This window comes from Balaenoptera acutorostrata, chromosome X (assembly GCF_949987535.1).
Source record: "Balaenoptera acutorostrata chromosome X, mBalAcu1.1, whole genome shotgun sequence".
In the NCBI taxonomy this organism is placed as follows: domain Eukaryota; kingdom Metazoa; phylum Chordata; class Mammalia; order Artiodactyla; family Balaenopteridae; genus Balaenoptera; species Balaenoptera acutorostrata.
The window spans coordinates 41139578-41161332 of record NC_080085.1 but is presented as its reverse complement, the minus strand read 5'-3'; the positions used below and the strand labels follow the sequence as shown (position 1 = coordinate 41161332).

At 42.4% G+C, this 21755-nt stretch overlaps 1 protein-coding gene across 2 annotated transcripts in view; it reads left to right on the top strand.

Annotated features, from left to right (window-relative positions):
- Positions 1 to 21755, top strand: part of SLC9A7 (solute carrier family 9 member A7) — a 144137-nt gene that overhangs the window by 104987 nt on the left and 17395 nt on the right. The window contains exons 12-14 of one of the 2 annotated variants that reach the window (XM_057538738.1): positions 223 to 376; positions 8199 to 8258; positions 14816 to 14879. In XM_057538738.1, the coding sequence (XP_057394721.1) occupies positions 223 to 376; positions 8199 to 8258; positions 14816 to 14879 (278 nt within the window). The remainder of the gene's footprint in view (positions 1 to 222; positions 377 to 8198; positions 8259 to 14815; positions 14880 to 21755) is intronic. The other variant, XM_057538739.1, reaches the window with a different exon arrangement.

The following is a 21755-nucleotide window of genomic DNA, read 5'->3' as shown; positions in this document are numbered from 1 at the left end:
CAAAGCGGTACATTGTTTTTCTCATTGCATTTGGGCATTTTGCAAAAGAGAACTTCAAATTGGAGGATATCCTATTCCTTTAAAGTTCTTTTCTGTATAAAACAACTCGACTCCTGAAGCATAAGCAGATACAATTTATTAGCCCCAAGTGGCAGCAGTGGATTTGGGGACACACTGTTATTTATCCTTATGACAAGAGAGCTTCCTCTTTGGTCCCTGCAGGCCTCAGGGGAGCGATGGCATTTGCACTGGCCATCCGAGACACGGCATCCTACGCTCGCCAGATGATGTTCACGACCACCCTCCTCATTGTCTTCTTCACCGTCTGGATCATTGGTGGAGGCACGACGCCCATGTTGTCATGGCTTAATATAAGGTCGGTTTGAAACCAAGGCCAGTTTTGTGTCTAACTATGTCACTATTCCCATGCAGGGTGTGCTACATACAGCTTAGTGCATGGAAGGCTTTTATAGTTTCTTGTTTTGTTTGGGGAAGGATTAAAAATTAAAAAACAATAAATAAAAATTCAGAGTATTAAATTTTCCACGAGAAAAAAAAAATCATTAAACTGTTTTTGGGTACAAAAACACAAGGAATTAGAAACACCTGGACCTTGCTAGTGCCGCGACATTTGGGCAAGAATTCAAAAAGTCTTAAAGCTGCAGGAGAGAGAATAGACATAGCTGCTGGCAATGTCTGGCATTTCACATTCCTCTGAAATCAAACCTAAGGCCTTGAAAAATAAGCTCATCAGCTGGAAATAAAGGGAGGCCATTAGAGTTTTGTTTTAGGAGGAAACTGTATGCTGTGTCTCTTCTTGCTTTAGTGCACAGAAGAGGTGACATTTCCTGCATAACCCTCATTTCTTGCAGCCTCATGGACATCCCCGGCCTCCGGTTTTGTAGCTGTGTCAGGATGGAGGGTCATTGACCCAAGTTTGATTTTTTTTAAGAGCATTTGAGTTGCAAACTGTGCTTGTGAGCTCCAGCAACTTACAGTAAAGAGGACATTGGAACAGGGGTCAGGAGACCCACAGCCTAACTCTGGCCCTGGTTTAAGACAAGCTCCTCATGTCTTTTGGCCTCCGTAGTCCTTCACGTTAAATAAAAGCGTGCTGTCACCTTTTCTCCAGGTCCCTGCAGCTCTAAGTGTGCCCTCTGCGTCATCGAAAGTGCTCTTGCCACTTGCCTCAGTTTCAGATCTGCAAAGGGTGAACATGCTGGGAATGAGAAGACTTGGGTGGTGCATAGGTGTGAAGAATTCTCTGAAAAGCCACAAGATGGCAATGTTTTTTTTCCTTTCTCTGCTGGCTGTTAGTTTGCTCAGGGCTGACAACTGCGGAGTACACCTAGCTTGGAGGAGGGAGAAACTGACAAGGATCTTGCAGTCATCCTTGGGGTCAGGGAGGAAACTGGGATTTGAGAGAATAGTCTCCCTCTTCTGGAACTTTTATATTGATGGGAGGCAGGGATTCCTGGGCGTGGCCACTGCCGGCTGCACCATTTCTGGGTTAGTGGGTCTCAGCCTCAGATCTGAGTGGGTCTGCACAACCTGGGTGGGCTTATCAGTAAGAGTCTTACAATAGCTAACATTTGTGCTGCAGGTGTCAGTTGCGATGCCAACATGTACATTAAGATAATCCTCATAGCATTCCTATAAGGGAGCTACTACTATTATTTTCATTTTAGAGCTGAGGAAACTGAGGCATAGAGCAGTAACTTGCCCAAGGTCACAAAGCTTTAAGTGGGCAAGCTGGGATTTGAACCCAGGCACACTCTTAGCTACTGTGCTATACTGCCCAAAAGGCTTGCTGTGTTAGGGACCGTTTTCATGTTGTAAAATTCAGGATGATTAAAATTTCAGTTTTCTGGCGTGAATCTCAAGAGTCATATTAAGGAAAATAATTCATCTCTGGAAGTAGAAATCTGAAGAAGAAAATGTACAGAGTTTTGGCTTTAAACTTGAGACAAGATGGTATCATCTTTGTTCTGTGTAGCAGAATAAGAGCAAGAAAGGAGGTTTACCCTGCACAGAGTTGAGAATCTTTGCATTTGGTGACCTCTCTGAGATTACTTCCTGCTCCTATTTATCTGGTTACCCAGTAGGTGCCCTGGATGCTCAGAGCCTGGTTAAATCGTGTTTGTTTTTCAGGCTGTTTCATAAGTTCTTTTCTGACCGCCCCCCCTCCAACACATACAGGACCAAATAACTTTCCACTGAGAGTAGACAGTTGACTTGTGACATTTTGCACTTCTCATAACCCTTTTCAAAAAATGGGCCGTTGAAGTAGTCCTACCCAGAGCCGGAAGCGTGGGCTACTTTCCCTGATGCGTGCAAGCTGTATATGTACACATATAATAATTGGATTGTTGTGAAAATATTAATGGGATATATAGATAGCACTTAGAACATAACAGCTAGCACATGGTGAGAGGTCAGGAAATGACTGTGTATGAGGGATCCAGTTTCTCCCATATCCTTGCCGGCATTTGGTGTTGACACTTTTTTATTTCAGTTGTTCTAATAGGCATGTGGGGATAACGCATTGTCTTAATTTGCATTTCTCATGGCTGATGATGTTGAATATCTCTTCATGTGCTTATTTGCCATTCAAATAAGCAATGGTGAAATATCTGTTCAAGGTTTTTGTCCATTTTCTAATTGGATTATTTGTTTTTTTAATTGAGTTTTGTCAATTCTTTATTTGTTCTAGATACTAGTCTGTTATCAGATATGTGGTTTGCAAATGTTTTCTCCTAGTGTGTAGCTTGTCTTTTAATCCTTTTAACAGTCTGTCATAGAGCAGAACTTTTAATTTTAATGAAATGCAACTTATTTATTTATTTATTTATTTTTAACATCATGGTTTTGGTGTTATGTCTAAGGACTCTTCATCAAGCCCTAGGTCCCAAAGATTTTCTTCTATGTTATCTTCTAAAAGTTTTTTAGTTTTATGCTTTACATTTAAATCTGTGATCCATCTTAAGTTAAGTTTTATATTAGACATGAGGTTTAGGTTGAGGTTTTATTTTATTTTATTTGACTATGGCTATCCAGTTGTTCCAGCACAATTTGTAAGAGAGACTGTCCTTACTCCATTGAATTACTTTTTCTCCTTTGCCAGAAATCGGTTGGCTATAAGCATTCGGGTCTGTTTCTCTTCTGCTGTGTTGATTTATGTGTCTGTACCTCCACCAGTACCACACTTTTGATAACTATGGTTATATAATAAGCTTGAGCATCAGGCAGAGTGGGTCCTCCCACTTTATTCTTTTTCAAAATTGTCATAGCTCTTCTAATTCCTTTCTATATACATTTTAGAATAAGCTTGTCTACATTTTTTAAAAAAACTTGTGCTGGGATTTTCATAGGAATTGTGTTAAACCTGTATATCAATTTGGGGAGAATCGACATCTTTACCTTATTCAGTCTTCCAATCCATGAACACGGCACGTTTCTCCATTTATTTACGTCTTCTTTGATTTCTTTTAGCAGTATTTTATAGTTTTCAGCATAGAATGCCTGTGTGTGTTAGAGTTACGTCTTGAGTATTTCTTCTTCGTTTTGAGCTATTTTAAATGTTATTCTATCTTCATTTTCAGGTTCTGTGTGTTCATTGCCGGGATATAGAAATACGGCTGGTTTTTGTAGGTTGACCTTGTATCCTGACACCTTGCCAATTTCACTTATTTGTTCTAGGAGAGTTTTTTTTGTTTGTTTTTATAAATTCTTTCGGACTTTCTATGTAGACCATCAGATCATTTGCAAATAGAGACAGTTTCATTTTTTCCTTTCCAACCAGTGTGCTATTTCCTTCTCTTAACTTATTGCTCTGGCTAGGACCATCAGTACTGTGTTAAATAAGAGTGATGTGAGCAGACATCCTTGCTTTGTTCCCGATCTTAAGGGGAAAGCATTCAGTCTTTCGCCAGTAACTGTGATGTTAGCTGTAGGGTTTTTGTAGATGTTCATCATCAAGTTGAGGAAGTTCCCATCTATTGCTAGTTTTCTGAGAGTTTTATCATGAACAGATGTTGAATTTTATCAAATGCTTTTGTGTATCAATTGATATGATCATATGATTTTTCTTGTTTAGCCTGTTAATATGATAGGTTACATTGAGTAATTTTCAAATATCGAACCACCCTTGCTTGTTAAACACCACTTGGTTGTGGTGTATACATAAATGTTTTACATATTGCTGAATTCTGTTAACTAATATGTTGTTAAGGATTTGGGATACTGGTCTGTAGTGTTCTTTTTTCATACTGCCTTTGATTTGGTATCAGGGTAATCTGGCCTCTCAAAATGAGTTGGGACATGTTTCCTACTCTTCTGTTTTCTGGAAGAGGTTGTTTAGAATTGGTGTTAGTTCTTCCTGAAGGTTTTATGGAATCCTCCAGTGAAACCGACTGGTCCTGGAGTCTTCTTTTCCAGGAGTTTTATTATATAAATTATGAAGCCAATTTCTTGAACAGCTATATCTCATATTGGTGAGTTGTGGCAGTTTGTGAAATTGGTCATTTTCATCTAATTGTCATGTTTATGTTGGTCATAGCATAACCTTATTATTGTTTTTATGTCTGTGAGATCTGTAGTGATATCCCATGTTTCATTCATGATACAGTATTGGTAATTTGCATCTTCTCTCTTTTTTTTATTTCTTTCAGTCTTGCTACAGGTTTGTCAATTTTAATGATCTTTTCAAAGAACTAGCTTTTTATTTCATTGATTTTCTGTATTGTTTCTCTGTTTTCAATTTCAATCTGCTTCTATCTTTAATAGTTCCTTCTTTCTGTCCAACTCTACCCAGATAGTGTAATGAAGCAAAGTGTGCCATTGGTGAAAAATACATATGGTGTCAGTTCATTGCGTTTTATTCAGATGTGTATAAATAGTGATATGTTAGAGGTAGAAACTGACATTTATGGACATTACATCAAAAGAAATTCCCTCAGAAATAAGGTAATGAGACTGGTTTTTGTGGCTTGTGCTTGTGGTGTTACTTAATGGCCACGAATCATTTATGTGGACCGGGTTCTTATTCTAAAATGATTCGGAAACCCCCTGAAGTTCAGTGTGGTGTTTTGACATCCGGTGACCTCAGTAAGATCAGTACCTAGTTGTTTCTTACTTCTCCAGGTTGCTGACAGAGGTCCTGATCAGCTGCTAAGTGGCTGCCCAGAAGTCAGAAGCCCAGGGTAGGACTTGGAGTTCCTCCATAAATAATTAGGAGTTAGCTATGACTTTTAACCATGGCTAATTTCTAGTCTGTATATAATATAAAATGAATGTAACCACAAATCCAAAGCCAGGTCACTGCTTTCCAGAAATCCAACTTAACTTTTTAAATTGGAATTTTGTGATTGCTATTTTGTTTTTTTATTTTTTTTTAACCATTTAAAAAATTGAAATATAGTTAATTTATTACAATGTTGTGCTAGTTTCAGGAGTACAACAAAGTGATTCACCATCCATGTTGCTGCAGATGGCATTATTTCATTCTTTTTCATGGCTGAATAATATTCCATCGTGTGTGTGTGTGTGTGTGTGTGTGTGTGTGTGTGTGTGTGTGTGTACACGTATATCACATCTTCTTTATCCATTCCTCTGTTGATGGACATTTAGGTTGCTTCCATGTCTTGGCTATTGTAAATAGTGCTGCAATGAACATTGGGGTGCATGTATCTTTTTTTGTTTTGTTTTTTGGCCACACCACACGGCTTGTGGGATCTCAGTTTCCCAACCAGGGATTGAATCCGGGTCACAGCAGTGAAAGCCCAGAATCCTAACCACGGGGGCCACCAGGGAACTCCCGCATGTATCTTTTCGAATTATGGTTTTCTCAGGGTATATGCCCAGTAGTGGGAGTGCTGGGTCATATGGTAATTCTATTTTTAGTTTTTTAAGGAACCTCCATACTGTTCTCCATAGTGGCTGCACCAATTTACACTCCCACCAACAGTGGAGGAGGGTTCCCTTTTCTCCACACCCTCTCCAGCATTTATTATTTGTAGACTTTTTAATGATGGCCATTCTGACTGGTGTGAGGTAATACCTCATTGTAGTTTTGATTTGCATTTCTCTAATAATTAGTGATGTTGAGCATGTGATTGCTATTTTAAAACATAATGGCAAAATGCTTAAATTGCTTTCTGGTAATATACAAACTTCAAATGGCTTTCTGGTAATATACAAACTACATACTATTTTTCTTAGTCTCTTGAGCATGTTGTTGTTATTCACAAAGGTTGTAATTTTGGCAACTTGAAAAAACCATCAGATGCGCAGATTCATCAGATGAGCCTCATCTATGTCCTGAGCACATTTTGGTGGCATGGTGGCTGTCCTCTTGGGAGGCCCAGCTTCAAGTGACACACCAATGAAGTGGTGGTGATTGTGGGGGGTTAATGGCATACACCCAGGCAGCCAAATGAACAGGATAACCTTCATACCCCAGAGTACAGCAATACAGTCACTCAAGGACAAGTAAGGTCACTCTGCTAGGTATAATCCTGTCACACTGAGAGTTTAAGATAAAGCTCTTTATAAGATAAATTAAGGAATAAAGGCAGGGAGAAGCCCTGAGATCTTTATGTAATAGCATTTGTTACTGGATATTTCAAAAGAATTTAAAGATGCCACCTTGTAGTCAAAGGCAATATCCTGTAAGGTGTAGAGCTAGGGCTCCGGGATCTAACAGCTTCAGTTGCAATCTTGGTTCCATCATTTTCTACCTTTGTGACCTTGGGCAACTTATTTAACCTCTCTTGCTCTCAGTTTCCTGTCTGGGTAAATGGGGATGACAACAGTGTGAAGATAAAATGTGATACCAAATAAACATGATAAAGAATTCTGCCATTAAATGTACCATCTGGCACATGGAAAGCATTTAGTGTATTTTAGCTATAACATTATCATTGCTAATCATAACCTTAATACTGCTGCTATTACTATTATTATTACTAGTGAATCTTACATTAATGGAATCCAGCTTGCTTTTCTGGAATTTGTTATAATTTTTCAATACTATAGTCTGGTTTAAGTCACATTCTGAACATATACCTAATTAAAAGTACCACCTTAAGAAGCATCGTGTTCTCACTTGCTTATTTCAGGGCATATTAGTAGCATGAGTATTTGGGCATTGTCTAGCACAGTGTTTCTCAACCTTTTTTTTCCATCATTGCCCCTCTAAATAAGAGCCTTTAAAAATGTTCTTTTTATCTACCTCTTCCACTGAAATTTTAATACCACAGATCTATATATCTGTTTATGTACTATGGTGCTTTAGAGGGCTACAAACCACTGTAATATCTAAAAAAATTTTTTCTCCCATAAGAACCAATTTTCATGCCCCTGGGGTCTATATCACCCCCCACTGAGAATGCAGGACTTAGAGTAGAGGTTCTCAGCTATGGGCAGTTTTGCCCTCTCAGGACATTTGGCAATGTCTGGAGACATTTTTGGTTGCTCCAGCCGGAGGGGGGTGCTACTGGTGGTATATTGCAGGTAGAGGCCAGGGCCCAAAATGTCAGTCAGTAGTGCTGAGGTTGTGAAACCCTGCTCTTAGTATGATGGTGTAATTCAAATGTAGTCTGAATAACCCAGCAATTATTAAGGGAGGTGAAAATAGACCGTGTCAACTCTTGAAGCCATAAGGTAAAGAGAATAGCAGAAGTTGGGTTCCTGACCTTCGGGTTCAACCCATGGACAGTGTGATTACTTGTCTAGAAAAAAAGGCCATTTTATCTTCTGTTGTTGCTGTTTTCAGTGATACAGTGTTCTTTCTGTCAAATATGTGTAAAACTGCGTGTAAACACTTCAAATATATGTTTAATAACAACTTTCGGTTTTCTAGTTTTTGTATGGATGTGTCTTGCTTTATGGAACAGATGAATTCCTGAAACATCGTATGAAGTCATTTTCTATGAGTTGCATTTATTACTCTGATTTCATTACGTTATATTTTGAGAGGCTTGTCTTCATTCCTAATCAATCCTCATTTGACCTGGCTGCTAACATTGTTGCTTTTGATGTAAATTTAGCAGCCTCTCTGGGTTTTAGAGAACAGGGGGACAGTTTAAGAGGGGGTGCGGATTTTATTCCTTGATGGACGTGGTCCAGGTCATGTGCCCAGAGCTCCTGGTTCCCCTGTTGTCCCCGTCACACTCATGTTCCCTTCTTCTGCTGCCCAGAGTTGGCGTCGAGGAGCCCTCCGAAGAGGACCAGAACGAACACCGCTGGCAGTACTTCAGGTGACACAGGGCATCCTCAGAAACAAATTAACTGGGCCTGGCTTTTCTCCTCTTTCTAACCTGAGATGTTTCTCTTTATGCTGTTTGTCTCTTTCTTCCTTCCCCGTGTGCGCCAACCGTCTGCCCCTTTTTGAAAAGGGGCAGGAGGTCCGGTTAATCATTATTCTACCCTCCTCTGGGCTGATTGATGTGTTGGTGTTCCTGAGAGTCTGTCCCCCCTCGCCCCGTTTTGGACAGTGTGTGGCACCAAAGCTGGAGTTGGCGAGTCTCTCCGTGCACAGCTGAGCTCAGTGTTAAAAGCAGCCCATTTTCAGAGCCACAGACGCTTTCCCCACCAAATTCTGCTTGTGATCTAGTAAACAAGGCTTTTAACTCATAAAGAGAACTCGAATTTTGTATTTCAGCCATGACTGGGGTATAGTTTATACCATTTTAATTAAGCACCAGTGCTGTTTTACTTTTTAAGTATGAATTTGTGTACTTGTACCTTATCGTGGTGAATCAGAAGATACAAAAAGCAGATTTTTCTTTAAATCAGAAGATAATGAAAGACTCTTCTAATGCAATGTGTTTCTCAGTGTCCATCCAAGTTTATGATTTGATTATGCCTAAGGGTGGTGATTTTGGGCTATCAGAGTAAAGACTTTAGTGTTTCTTCTTTCCTTTCCGTATCTTTAACTGGCATGCTTTCTTCCTGATCTGATTCTGGGTGCTGGTAGATAAATCAAACACAAAACAAGCTTGAACTCTGTTCTTCTCGTTGTGAAAGTGTTTTACTCTCTGAGGACAGTGGTAAAAGCAGCAGTACCTGTAATGGGGCATGAATCTTGGGCTATTGCCAGGCCCCAATGTAAACTGTAATGACATGCATACAATTAATTGAAGCATTTAAGTTCCCTGGATTCACACTTTTTTCTACTGTTTAAAATACACACACACACACACAAATTCATTTTCAGAGACCTGACTGTAACTACCAGTTAAGTAGCAGGGGAAATCCTTTCCTTTGAAATATCCAACCTTCAAGAAGGAAGGTCCCTCAGGCAAAGTGCAAGTTATTACACTTGGGACATGAGAGAATTCAGATTCTGAACTGTTGTTCAAGGTTTTATATGAACGTGTGTGTCTCATATTCCCCAAATTATTTAGGACCTCAGCCATTCCAGTTAAAAAATAAAAACCTGTTGATTAAATCTAGCTTCTAAAATTTCTGAGATTTCATGGCATTTTATATGGTGGTTGATCAGAATGTACATACTATATCAAAAGGGAAATGATTCATTTTTTGTATTCATTCCAGAATGAGCACATCAGTGTGATAGCTCTGTTTTCTCATTTGGTATGGGATTACCACATTTGTCTTATTCTTAATGAAAGTAAGGATAATTCAATTCATTCTGGAAGAAAAGACTGTTGTATGTGCTTAGATGAGCTCAACCCTGATGTATCAGGGGAGTGCTAAAATATGATGTAATAAAACAGCACAGAAGTTTTAGATTTATATAGTGGCCTAGATCAAAAGCGTTATAACAGGTCAGGAGGGAAATATATATTGTGGACAGTTTCCTGAAACCAGGAATTTCAGAAAGTTAACGAACCCTAAGTCTTCTGAAGCACTGTACTTAAAATACTGTACCTGGTCTTTCTTGCTGCCCAGCACACCACCACACGCCCTGCCCCAAGGGTGAGGCCCTTTGTAGGGGTCCATTATCATCCTTGGGGATTGGTCCAAGAGGCCCTCAACCCTGCCAGAAAAGTAATCATTCAATTGTCCTGAAGTAAACAGCCTTGAATGGGGAAAGAAATCGCAGAACACGGTCTGTGTTGCAAGTCCCCTGGTCTGTTTTCTTTTGGCATTTAAAACCCGGTAGCAAGCTGGGAAGCAGGTTTACTTTCTCCTATTCAGCACTTATGTCAGTAGCAGGTACCTCCGAGACCCTCCAAGGGGCCCTCCCAAGTTACTCCACCTGTGGGAGGGCCCCAGAGGTCTTTGGAGGCTCTGAGTGGGCCAGGAGTTGGGCTGCATCTCAGGCAGGTGGTTGGTAGCAAGTGGCTGCAGCAAGGATCAGAACTGCCATGGCAGAGGGAGGGAAAAGCAAGGAACGGGGGCTCTGGGTAGGCCTGTGCTCAGAACTGCAGGTTTCCAGGGGATGTGCACAACCAGATCTGAGGATGGCTGTCTTGGTTGGAATTTAGTTAACCATATGTTTCAGTTAACTAGCATTTTTCTCCTTGCCCTTCACTTTTAGGAGGAAAACCTCAACAGAATATTCTAAGATTTATCTGGGATTAAAAAACCCGTGTAATTACTAGACTCTGTATCTACCTATTTACCTGTTATAGCACCCTATGTCCATGAATCTTTACAATTTGTGATTTTTCAGACCCTGGAGTAATATGAGGATCCCGAATCATCATTATTAGTAAATTAGATTAAATTATAGAGACAGGAAATTGTACTCACGTATTTGTGAAACATTTTCACTAAAGATATAATTAAATATTGTTTTTAAGTTGTGAAAAATTTTAAATCTGTAAAAAAAGCTGAAAGAATAGAGCAATGAATATCCAAGTTCTAACCTGGATGCGCCAATTGTTAACATTTTGTCATACATTTTTGGGTCATTTTCTCTCTCTCTCTCTCTCAACCATTTCTGAGTACCTCAGAGTACGTTATAGATATCATGACTTCTACCCCTAAATACTTCAGCATGTATCCCCTAGGAATCTAGTCTTCTACATAATCACAGTATATTTATCACACCTGAGAAAGTAACATGAATTTTATACACACACACAGGATCCAGGATCCAATCAAAGTTTCCTTTGGTTGTCATCTTTTTTTTTTTTTTTTTTTTTTAAATTCAGGCCCGTGGTGGCCACTGTGTGCTCTGACTGACCTGGTTGTCACCTCTTTAGTCTCTTTTAATCTAGAACAATCCTCCCCTCCTCCTTTTTGTCTCTTATGACATTGAGGGTTTTTTTTTTTTAGGGAGTCAGGATTTTCAGGATAATTGTCTTGCATAATGCCCTACAAAGTAGATTTTTTAAATTTGTTTTCCTCTTGAGTAGAGATAGATAATCATTTTTGGGGGGGGGCAAAAATAATGTAAAAGTGATGTTATGCTTTCTTGTTGCATCATATCAGGTGGTGCATGTTGTCAGGCTCTCCTTTTATTAGTGATGTTAAATTTGATCACTTTAGACGCCAGGTCTCTCCATAAAAGCACTGTTTTCCCTTTGTAACTAAAAAGTTACCTATAGAGTGATCCTTTAACATCATATGAATAGTCAGATTCCCAACAATCTTTTACCCACTGGTAAAATTGTCTCAAAACAATTATTACACTGTGAGGGGCAAGTGGTGATTTTCTAATCCTGTCATTCCTTTCATGTTTATGACAATTCTCAAAACAATTATTACACTGTGAGGGGCAAGTGGTGATTTTCTAATCCTGTCATTCCTTTCATGTTTATGACAATTATCTGTATAGAAGAGCTTTCAGCGGGTTTTCAATCTTATTTTCTATACCGAGGAAGTGAGAAATCTCTCCATTGTCTAAGTAATCAGTTCAAGCAAATTTTTACTTAATATTTGTGGGACTACAGAGTTGCGTCTCCGCAGGATCCCAGCAGGAATCTTGGGTATTATCACTGAGAAGGCAGAAGGAAGCAGATAGTTGTCATTTTTGGCAGAGAAAAAAGTGATGCTAGAGAGACATGGCTGGAATTAGTACTTTCTAGAATCTGCACTGTGCAATTTGGTAGCCACTAGGCACATGTGGCTGTTTAAATTTAAATTAATTAAAATGAAATAAAACTTAAAATGCAGTTCCTCAGTCATTTTAACTACATTTCAAGTGGCTACCACATTGGACAGTGCAGGTCTAGAACACTGCCATCACCGCGGAAAGTTCTGTTGGATGATGTGCATCTAGAATCACTCTCAAGTTCCCCCAAGCAAAATGTCGAACCAGTTTGGGATGAGGTTAGGGTGGCCCTGATTTTGTGAGTTTATCAGGTTGTTCCAATGTTTCATACTCCGTTGTTTTGAATTCTGGCCTGGCCATGTGGGCCCAGGATAATAGATGAATTCCTCTTATGTTTCTAGGACTTGAATGAAAATAGTCAAAACTTAGTCTTTATAAGCAGTGCTTGTTAAACAGAATTTAATTCTTGTTAAACATTTTTTTTTCTCCTAGCAGAGGTTAGTTGAAAGAATAGAGGGGGCTAGACTTCATTTGGAAGCTTTTATTATGTTTGGCTTTATTTTCTTCATTGTAGGACAAGGCACACTTAAGCCTTTTCTCTTACCCATAGGGTTCCTGTTTCACCTAGGCTGATAAAATCCATTTGTTTTATCTTTACTGCGTGGAAGCCACTTACAAAGGCAATACACCTGTTTCAAAATTCACAGTAGAGAAAGGAGAGACTGCCCGTGGCAGGTGTGAACTGCTGTGCTCTTCGCCATCCTGCCTGCCGTGCCCTTCAGATCACATCGTCTCGTTGCTTCTGCCCCACAGTAGCCTCTCTGTGGTTAGGCAGAAGGCTGTCGTGTCACCAGGCGTTCTGGTAGGCTGTCTGGGAGACAGACTGGTAACCAGTGCTCTGCCCCTCTCTCTGAGGCTTTACTGGGGAGCTCATCTATGCAAATTAGTCTGCCACGAAGTGGCTCCCTGCGGCTGTAGAATCCACAGAACAAGACCTAATGTTGGATTCCTAGCTGTTGGTCTTACAGATCTGACACCATATAGAGGACATTTCTCTATGGAACGTACATTAGAGACTCTCAAAACAGGTGAGAGTTAAAGATCAACAGCTAGGAATTCAGTGTGACCTCTCCTCTACCACTTCAGTACGTTAGACACTTTGGGAGCACTGAGGCTCTCGTGTGACCTCTGTGGGTAGTCCTGGGGCCCCAGAATATTTCATTTCCAAAAAAAATCTATGTGAGGTTTGTTGCTCAGAAGTCCCTGGATAATGTCCAGCTGTGAGGTCAAGCCTCCAGGCCTCAGAAACCCCTGCCAGAAATTGACCTCTAGACACAGCAAAGTCAATCTAATTCACTACAAAGATTCCATCAAACCTCAGGCCTGTGGGGAGGAAATCTGGTGCCAGGTACACTATAGGTTTTAACAAAGTGCTCAGAACAGGGCCTGGCTTGGTAGGCATTCAGTAAATATTTGCTGAATGCATGAATTCATCTTGTGGTTTTTAAACTTTGCCTTCAGCAAAATATGGGGTGACTGTTCCCTTTCCTTCTGTATCTCCTCACCCCCATCCAGGGGGCACGCACCTTGGCTTAGTGCTCGGCAAGCCTGGAGTAAAACAGAGTAGAGGCTGCCAGTATGTCTGTGTTGTCTTCTATTCGTCCTTTCCATTAGTCTCTTTTCTCAGGATATATCCTGGGCATCACAGGTGGAGAAGCGGGAGGGAGAGGAGGAAAAATAAGGCACACGTGGGGCTTTGCACATCCACTGTCTGCTCATCGGAGTCAGCGCCCTGGTGCCAGACAGCAGATAACACACGTGGTCAAGGCCATTCAGCACCTGTCTTCAAGCTCAAATCAGACCTGCTGAAAGCTGTGTTTTCTATTTGGCTTTTATGATACCAGCCACTCTTTGCAGTATCGGAGGGAACAAGGAAAGTAGAGAATTTTCCTGGCATCTTTGTCTCCTCCTCCACTGCCCCATGTTATCCATGTCATCAGTGCCACAGTTCTCTGCCTTAGAATGAGGAAGGTTCAAGGATAAAGAATTAACAGATACATAGGGCAACAGTTGGTATGTTGCTAAGCCAAGTCAGCTTACCCTAGTGCTTTCATGGAATTCGTTATAAGTGGATTGTGCCACCTTGCTTTTTCTTTGTGTCTTCAGTTGCTGATCTCAAACGTGTGAGTTCTCAGGTCATCTGTGCTGCAGGAGGATGCGGGGCCACCAGGATAGAAAGTTAATGATATGCATGCTGAAATATTTAGGGGAAGTGTACGGATGTCTTCAACTTTATTTGAATTCATCCAAAAAATAAGGTGGATGATAGAGAGAGGGCTAGGTATGTAATAAAGGAAATACAGCAAAATGTTAATGGTAGAATCTAGGTGAGGGGTATACAGGTGTTCACTATAAATTCTTTCAAAACTTACCTGGATATATGAAAAATTCCATAACAAAAGGTTAGGAAATAAAAGCAGGTCAGAGGGGAGTAAGGAAGCAGCAGAGAGGAAGAGGCCTGGGGCGGCAGGACCCACCTTTTGCTACCTGGGACCATCTGGTGCAGGAAGGCAGGCGGACAGTTTGCCCGCTGTTGCCATTCCCCAGAGGTCTTGGTTAAGGTGTCAGCACACAGGTTGATTGCCCGGCCTACCCCTGGGATCTGATGTGGTGTATGACCTCTTTCGCACGACTTTTGCATGACAGCCTTCCCCTTCTTTTAGCTAACCACTCCTTCCACCTCGGCAAGATGGTCAGCCTCTTGGCTACTTTCAGCCAGCCTGGCCGCTATGGTCCAAGCTAATAATCTCTGTTTTTCTCCTTGTCTTTCTCTCTGATGACTTACAGAGTTGGTGTTGATCCAGATCAAGACCCACCACCCAGCAATGACAGCTTCCAAGTCTTACAAGGGGTAAGTCACAAGAGATGCTTCTTCCCAGGGAGGTGTTATTAAAAATAGCTAAAATTTATTGAACATTTACTACACGCCAAGCAGTTTATGTGGATTCCCTCATTGCGGTCTTGACAACAACCTTATGAAGTAGGAACTGTTATCCCCAGTTTACAGATTAGAAGCTGAAGTTTGAGAGTTGAAGTGAGTCATCTAAGGTCAGAGAATTAGAAAATGATGGAGGCAGGATTTGACTCCAAAGTCCCTGTTCTTAAACAACATATTAAGGGGCCCAAAAGTGTGTTTAAGCTGACCCCCTACCTTCCGAGAATGGATATATGGATACATTGGTGATTGGCTCACGGTAACTGGTTCTGGGAAGGAGAGGGATGTGATCAACTCTCCAGCCCAGGGAATCTGAGCAAGAGAGGAGGGACGCCGGGTGACGGCGCGGCAGTAGCAGAGCAGCAGCCCTCAGCCCCATAGGCGATGAAGGTCACAGCAAGGCTAACGGTTAAGGTTTGGGCAGGATCGTGGTGGCAGTGACAGCCTGGAGTGGAAGCTGTAGAAGCAGGTGAGGGCAAGAGCGCTATGGCCGCATCTCGTGTGACAGCAGGGAAGAGTTCCTGCTGCCACAGAGAATCCTGATGGAGACCGGGGTGGGGCGGGGGTGGGGGTGGTGGGGAAAAGGCACGTGCTGGTCCTTGGTTTTGCCATCCGCTCCGGTCACTCTTGCAGCATAATGCACTGCCCCAAACATAGGAAGGAAAGTGAACAACAATTTCGTATTCACATGCATGCTCTAGGTTTGGAAAGGGCATAGTCGGGACAGCTTGCCTTTGCTCCATGAAGAAACCTGGGGGTAACTCAACAGCTGGGAGCTGGATCATCCAAAGGCTCATTCGCTCATATGTCTGGCGCCGGGGCTGGGAGGACTCAGACTAGGACCGGCGACTAGAATGCCTGTGATGGCTTCTCCATGGCCTCAGGGTATGGGACTTCTTATGTGATGGTTCAGGCTTCCAAAAGCCCGTGTCCCAGCAAGCAGGGTGGAGACTATGTGGCCCTTTCTGGCCTAACCTTGGGAGTCACACAGCATCACTTCCGTGACTTTCTCTTGGTTACAACAAGTTGCTAGGGCCAGCCCAGATTCAGCGGGAGGAGATAGAGACCATCACCTCTGGATGGGAGGAGCATAAGCAAAGTGGCAGCCATGTTCTAAAGCTGCTGTATCAGCCCTGTTGTGGGGCTGGTGGGCTCATTCTGCCTCCAGGTTTAGCTCCTTCCCCAGGCCAGCATTTCCTGGGCAGCAAGGTGGGGGAAGGGAAAGTCACGATAGGAGCAGAGATTTGTTTCCAAAATGTTATTATTTGGCCTTGAGAGTGAAGAACTGTTTTGTTCAGCATAGAATACCCAGTGCTGAGCACAGTGCCTGGTCCATGGGGGGCCTGATCGGTATTTGATGGGAAGATGGGGCAGCGAGAGCAGCACAGGGCATGGGAAGCTTCACTCACCACGTGCATGTGTTGTCCGCAAAGCCATGTCGAGTGTTTCTTTTTCTTTCAGTCAGCTTTGCATCCCACTCATCATTGCACTTAATCCCAAATCCAGTCTGCATGTCTTAGATTCCCTAGGATCTTCTTTTTTTTTTAAAAAAAAAAAACATCTTTATTGGAGTATAACTGCTTTACAATGGTGTGTCAGTTTCTCCTTTATAACAAAGTGAATCAGTTATACATATACATATGTCCCCATGTCTCTTCCCTCTTGCATCTCCCTCCCTCCCACCCTCCCTATCCCACCCCTCTAGGTGGTCACAAAGCACCGAGCTGATCTCCCTGTGCTATGCAGCTGCTTCCCACTAGCTATCTATTTTATGTTTGGTAGTGTATATATGTCCATGCCACTCTCTCAATTTGTCACATCTTACCCTACCCCCTCCCCATATCCTCAAGTCCATTCTCTAGTAGGTCTGTGTCTTTATTCCCGTCTTGCCCCTAGGTTCTTCTGATCATTTTCTTTTTTTTTTTTTTTAGATTTCATATATATGTGTTAGCATACAGTATTTGTTTTTCTCTTTCTGACTTACTTCACTCTGTATGACAGACTCTAGGTCCATCCACCTCACTACAAATAGCTCAATTTCGTTTCTTTTTATGGCTGAGTAATATTCCATTGTATATATGTGCCACATCTTCTTTATCCATTCATCCGATGATGGACACTTAGGTTGCTTCCATGTCCTGGCTATTGTAAATAGAGCTGCAATGAACATTTTGGTACATGACTCTTTTTGAATTATGGTGTTCTCAGGGTATATGCCCAGTAGTGGGATTGCTGGGTCGTATGGTAGTTCTATTTTTAGTTTTTTAAGGAACCTCCATACTGTTCTCCATAGTGGCTGTATCAATTTACATTCCCACCAACAGTGCAAGAGGGTTCCCTTTTCTCCACACCCTCTCCAGCATTTATTGTTTCTAGATTTTTTGATGATGGCCATTCTGACTGGTGTGAGATGATATCTCATTGTAGTTTTGATTTGCATTTCTCTAGTGATTAATGATGTTGAGCATTCTTTCATGTGTCTGTTGGCAATCTGTATATCTTCTTTGGAGAAATGTCTATTTACGTCTTCTGCCCCTAGGATCTTCTAAATGACTCCAGCTACCAGATCAGATTGAACACATCTCGCAAAATGTGGTGCCGTGTGGGGCCCAGGGGTGCTGTCACAGCTTTCTGTGAGGGTGGTCACAGCCTGATGAGCCATTCTTGGGTTGATGCCCCTTAAGGGACACAAAGCCATGACCTCTGAAAGTTCTGGGCATTTTGGGAAGAGCTTTCAGTGAGCTTCACTTGGAGGTTTGGTGCCCACTTTAATGGTGCTCCAGAAGACCTTTGCGACTATATTAGAATTGGCCATTGTGCCAGTTGGGAACATGTGGTTTCAATGAGAAGCTCTTTTTGAAAAGTTGCTATTTGACTCGAGCTTTGATTAAGGACTTTAGAAAACAGGGGTTCAGGAACTGTGCACCTGGCAGCCAATTTAGAGTCTGACAGTTTGGGTTCCCCCATACTGGGATCTGAGGAAAGCTGGGTGAAATTCATGATGGACATCCTCATTTCACCGAAGGGAAAATAATGGCTCTGGTAGGATACACATCCTCCATAGACCTGTGGCTAGACAAGTTAATTTTGTAAGAAAAACAGATCACTGCCAGGCGGATATCGAGGGTTTGGGGCAATTTCATCTTGACAGTTCCAAGTTGCTCAACACCGCCCCCCCCCGGCCATTTTGCTGTGATAGCTAAGGTAGCGCCCCCAGCCTCAGGCAGGGTGAACATTGGAAACTGCCCTTTGGGCCAATTTTGACCAGGCGGGTGGCAGCCACTTCCGTTGCACTCCCAGTGGCGCCCCTTTGGCCGGCCCTGGTCAGGAGCTGTGTCACACCTTCCCTTTAACCTCCCTCCTTCCAAACCTTATACGCAGTCTTGCAGAGGGCCCTCAAAGGCAGTTCTGTTGGCATTTTGAAAGTCTTTCAAGATTGCTGTCAGACTGGAGAAAAAAAAGGCGAACTTCAAGTTCAGTTCTTCAGGACACCTTCTGAAAAATGACTCATACCCTCATGCAGAAAGGGCCTCATTTCTCCAAGTCCTCCTGGCCTGACTTCTTGATCCAGTAAGCCATTAAACAACAGGGCTGGGAGCACTCAGTGGTCATGAGAAACCAGTAAAACAGAGAACTAAATGGGCTTCTCAGTTTTGGGTGAAACCCTGGGTTCCTTGCAGCTTCCCCTGAAATGGATCCAGGTCACATGCTCAATGTTGTCATGAAACTGAAATCAGAGGTGGGGGAAGTCCAGATGTTTGTTCCCCATCTTGCTAAAAACAAACAAAGTGATATTTGATGGGAAAGCACAATTTATAAGGAGCACGATTTTCCTCACCAGTCCTAGAAGCCCAAGGTTATAAGCAGAGTCATGGCTACAGAGCCACAGAATATTAGCTCATGTGGGCGAAGGAAGGGAGCTGTTGGCCAGAACTTTTGGCTCTATGTGAGGGAAGCATAAGAATATTGTGGATAGACTTCAGCTTCATGTCCCTGGCAAGTTTGACTCATTAGAACACAACAAAACAAAAAACTCAGCTGCTTTGTTTCTGCGGAGGTCTTGGTGACTTTGCAACCAAAACAAAAACAAGCCCAGCTGGAGGCAAGCTGCCTGGGCCTGGGGGTGGCCTCCCAACCCATTCAAGGGGGGATTTTTCATGCCAGATGCAGCTGAGATTTATGTTGGCCGGACACACAGACACATCATTCACTTCCTTCCCCAAGTTTACAGAAGCGTGCTCATTGATGAGGCCGCTTTGGAGTAGCTAGGAACACGAATCTGAATGTATCCCGCCTCTGCCATCTCAGCAGGACAAGGTCACAAGCAGGATATTAGTGGAATGTGGGGGAAGGGAAACCACTGTGCTTGTGGTGTGTGTGTGTGTGTGTGTGTGTCTGTGTGTGTGTACCTGAAAACTGCAGAAACTCAGCTGTTTATAGTTGCATTCACATATACCTTTCTGGGCAAGTTGGATTTGTTTGTTCCTTGGTCCTCCCCCAGTTTCCTTGCAGGCTAAAATCTGACATCCAGTCCTTTAAATCTTTAACTTCAAACAGTTGCTGAAGTGCCTTTCCTCAGATTACTACTCTCTGACTGCCTTCCCCACCACACTTTTTTGTTTTTCTGATTGCCTCCCTTGGCCCCTGATTTCCCTTTCTGCTATTCTGTTTTTTTTTTTTTTTTGTCTTAGAAGTTCAAAATTAACATTAATTTATTCATTCATTTGACAAGTATTTATGGAGCATCTGTTATATTTCAGACATTCTTGCAGGCTCTGGGAATACATTTGCAAATACAACAGATGAATCTCTGTCCTTAAGGGCTTGGTGACAATGTGATGAAGGATAAGGGTGGAGAGTAGCAGAGGCGAGACGGTGGAGGGCCTTGTCTGCTTCTCCAAGAGGGACCGTGAACCTCCCCCTGCTGTTCCAAGTGTCCCCATGGACAGCAGCCTGGGCATCACCAGAGAGCTCGTTAGAAATGCAGACTCTCAGGCCCCACCTGAACCCACAGAATCAGAATGTTCACTTTAACAGGGTGCCCAGGAGGGTTGTGTGCACTTTACAATTTGAGAAGCCCTGGTGGAGGCAGTGTGGAGCTCTTAATTCCCTGTTTTTAAACCCTGTGTTACCCCCTTCTGAGAAATCTTGGCCCCATCATCCCAGGGACATGAGAAAGACCCAAATCGGGTTGCATCAATTATGTACTCTTTTGCTCTGCATAGTTTCATATCGTTGCTGTAACAAATTGCCACAAACTCAGTGGCTTAAAACAACACAGTCTTACAGTTCTGTAGGTCAGAAGTCTGGTGGGCTCTATTGGTTTCTCTCTTTTAGGTCTCTTAAGGCCAAAATCAAGGTGTCAGTGGGGTTGGGCTCTGGGGGAGAAGCCACTTCCAGGCTTCTTCAGGTTGTTGGTAGAATTCCCTTCCATGTGCTTGTAGGACTGAGGTCCTGTTTCCTTGCTGGCCATCGGCCGGGAGTCAAGCTCAGGTCCTAGAAGCACCCGCGTTTCCTGGCTCTTGGCCCCCTCCACTTCCAACTATGAAAACTTCATGCTCGGAATCTCTCCTGCCTCTTCTCCCACTGCATCTCTCTGACTCTCTTGCCCCCCTTGTCCACTTCTCAGGGGCCCATGTGATTATACTGGGCCTACCTGGAAAACCTTAAGTCCACCCACAAAGCCCCTTTTGCCATGTAACGTTAACAGCCTCAGGCTCCAGGGATTAGGATGTAGAAATCTTTGGGGAGCAGGGGCAGTATTCTGCTCTATCTCTGAAAAAAAAATAAGCTGTTCTCATTATTGTAATGACCTTAACATAAAAAATCCATCTCTTAACAATAAGAATGGAATGAAATATAACTCTACCCAGAAATCATTATTCATTAGTTCTAGAAAAATTATTTCAAAATAGGACCTTTTGCCACTCCCCAGGTCTTTAATCTGCTTTCTTTTTCTTCACCCCATATGTATCTGTCTGTCTGTCTCCCCCTCTGGAAATATGCTCCTCAAGTGGCAGGTGCTGGGTCTCATTCCTCTTTGTGTTTCCAGCACCCAGCATGGTACCTGGCACACAGTAGGTGCTTAATGAATGCAGGAGAAATAGCCATTCATTGTTTGATGCTCAAAAATTGGTGATAAGCAGAGCTAGTGGTATTTATTTTCCTGAAGGGGCTTCTCTACTAACAATTTCAGGAAAATGTTTTAAAATCCCTTGTGTAACTCATAAGGACAGAGAGCAGAATGGTGGTTACCAGGGGCTGGGGGATGGGGGAGGGGGAGATTTGGGGAGATGTTTAAGGGTACAAACTTGCAACTAGTAGATAAACAAGTTCTGGAGAGCTAATGTACAGCATAGTGAATGTAGTCAACAATACTATATTATAAACTATCAAGTTGCTAAGAGACTAGATCTTAATTGTGCTCACCACAAAATAGAAATGGTAATTATGTGACAGGATAGAGGCATTAGCTAACCTACGGTGGTAATGAAACTGCAATATATAAACATATCAAACCAACACTGGTGTACACCTTAAACATATGCAATGTTATATGTCAATTATGTCTCAGTTTAAACTTGCCCAGAGTCACACAGCAGGGCAAAGGCACAGTCAGGAGTAGAGCTAGGACTTGGACCCAGGTAGTCTGTTGAGAAAGCCTGTGATGGTTACACCTACGCCTCTTGGAGCACTCCATTGCCTTTGAAACATTTCTCAGAGATGCCAACCTTGTGTACAGCCTTGAAAGATGAATAGGGATCGGCCAGGTAGGTGTTGTGGGTGGGAGAA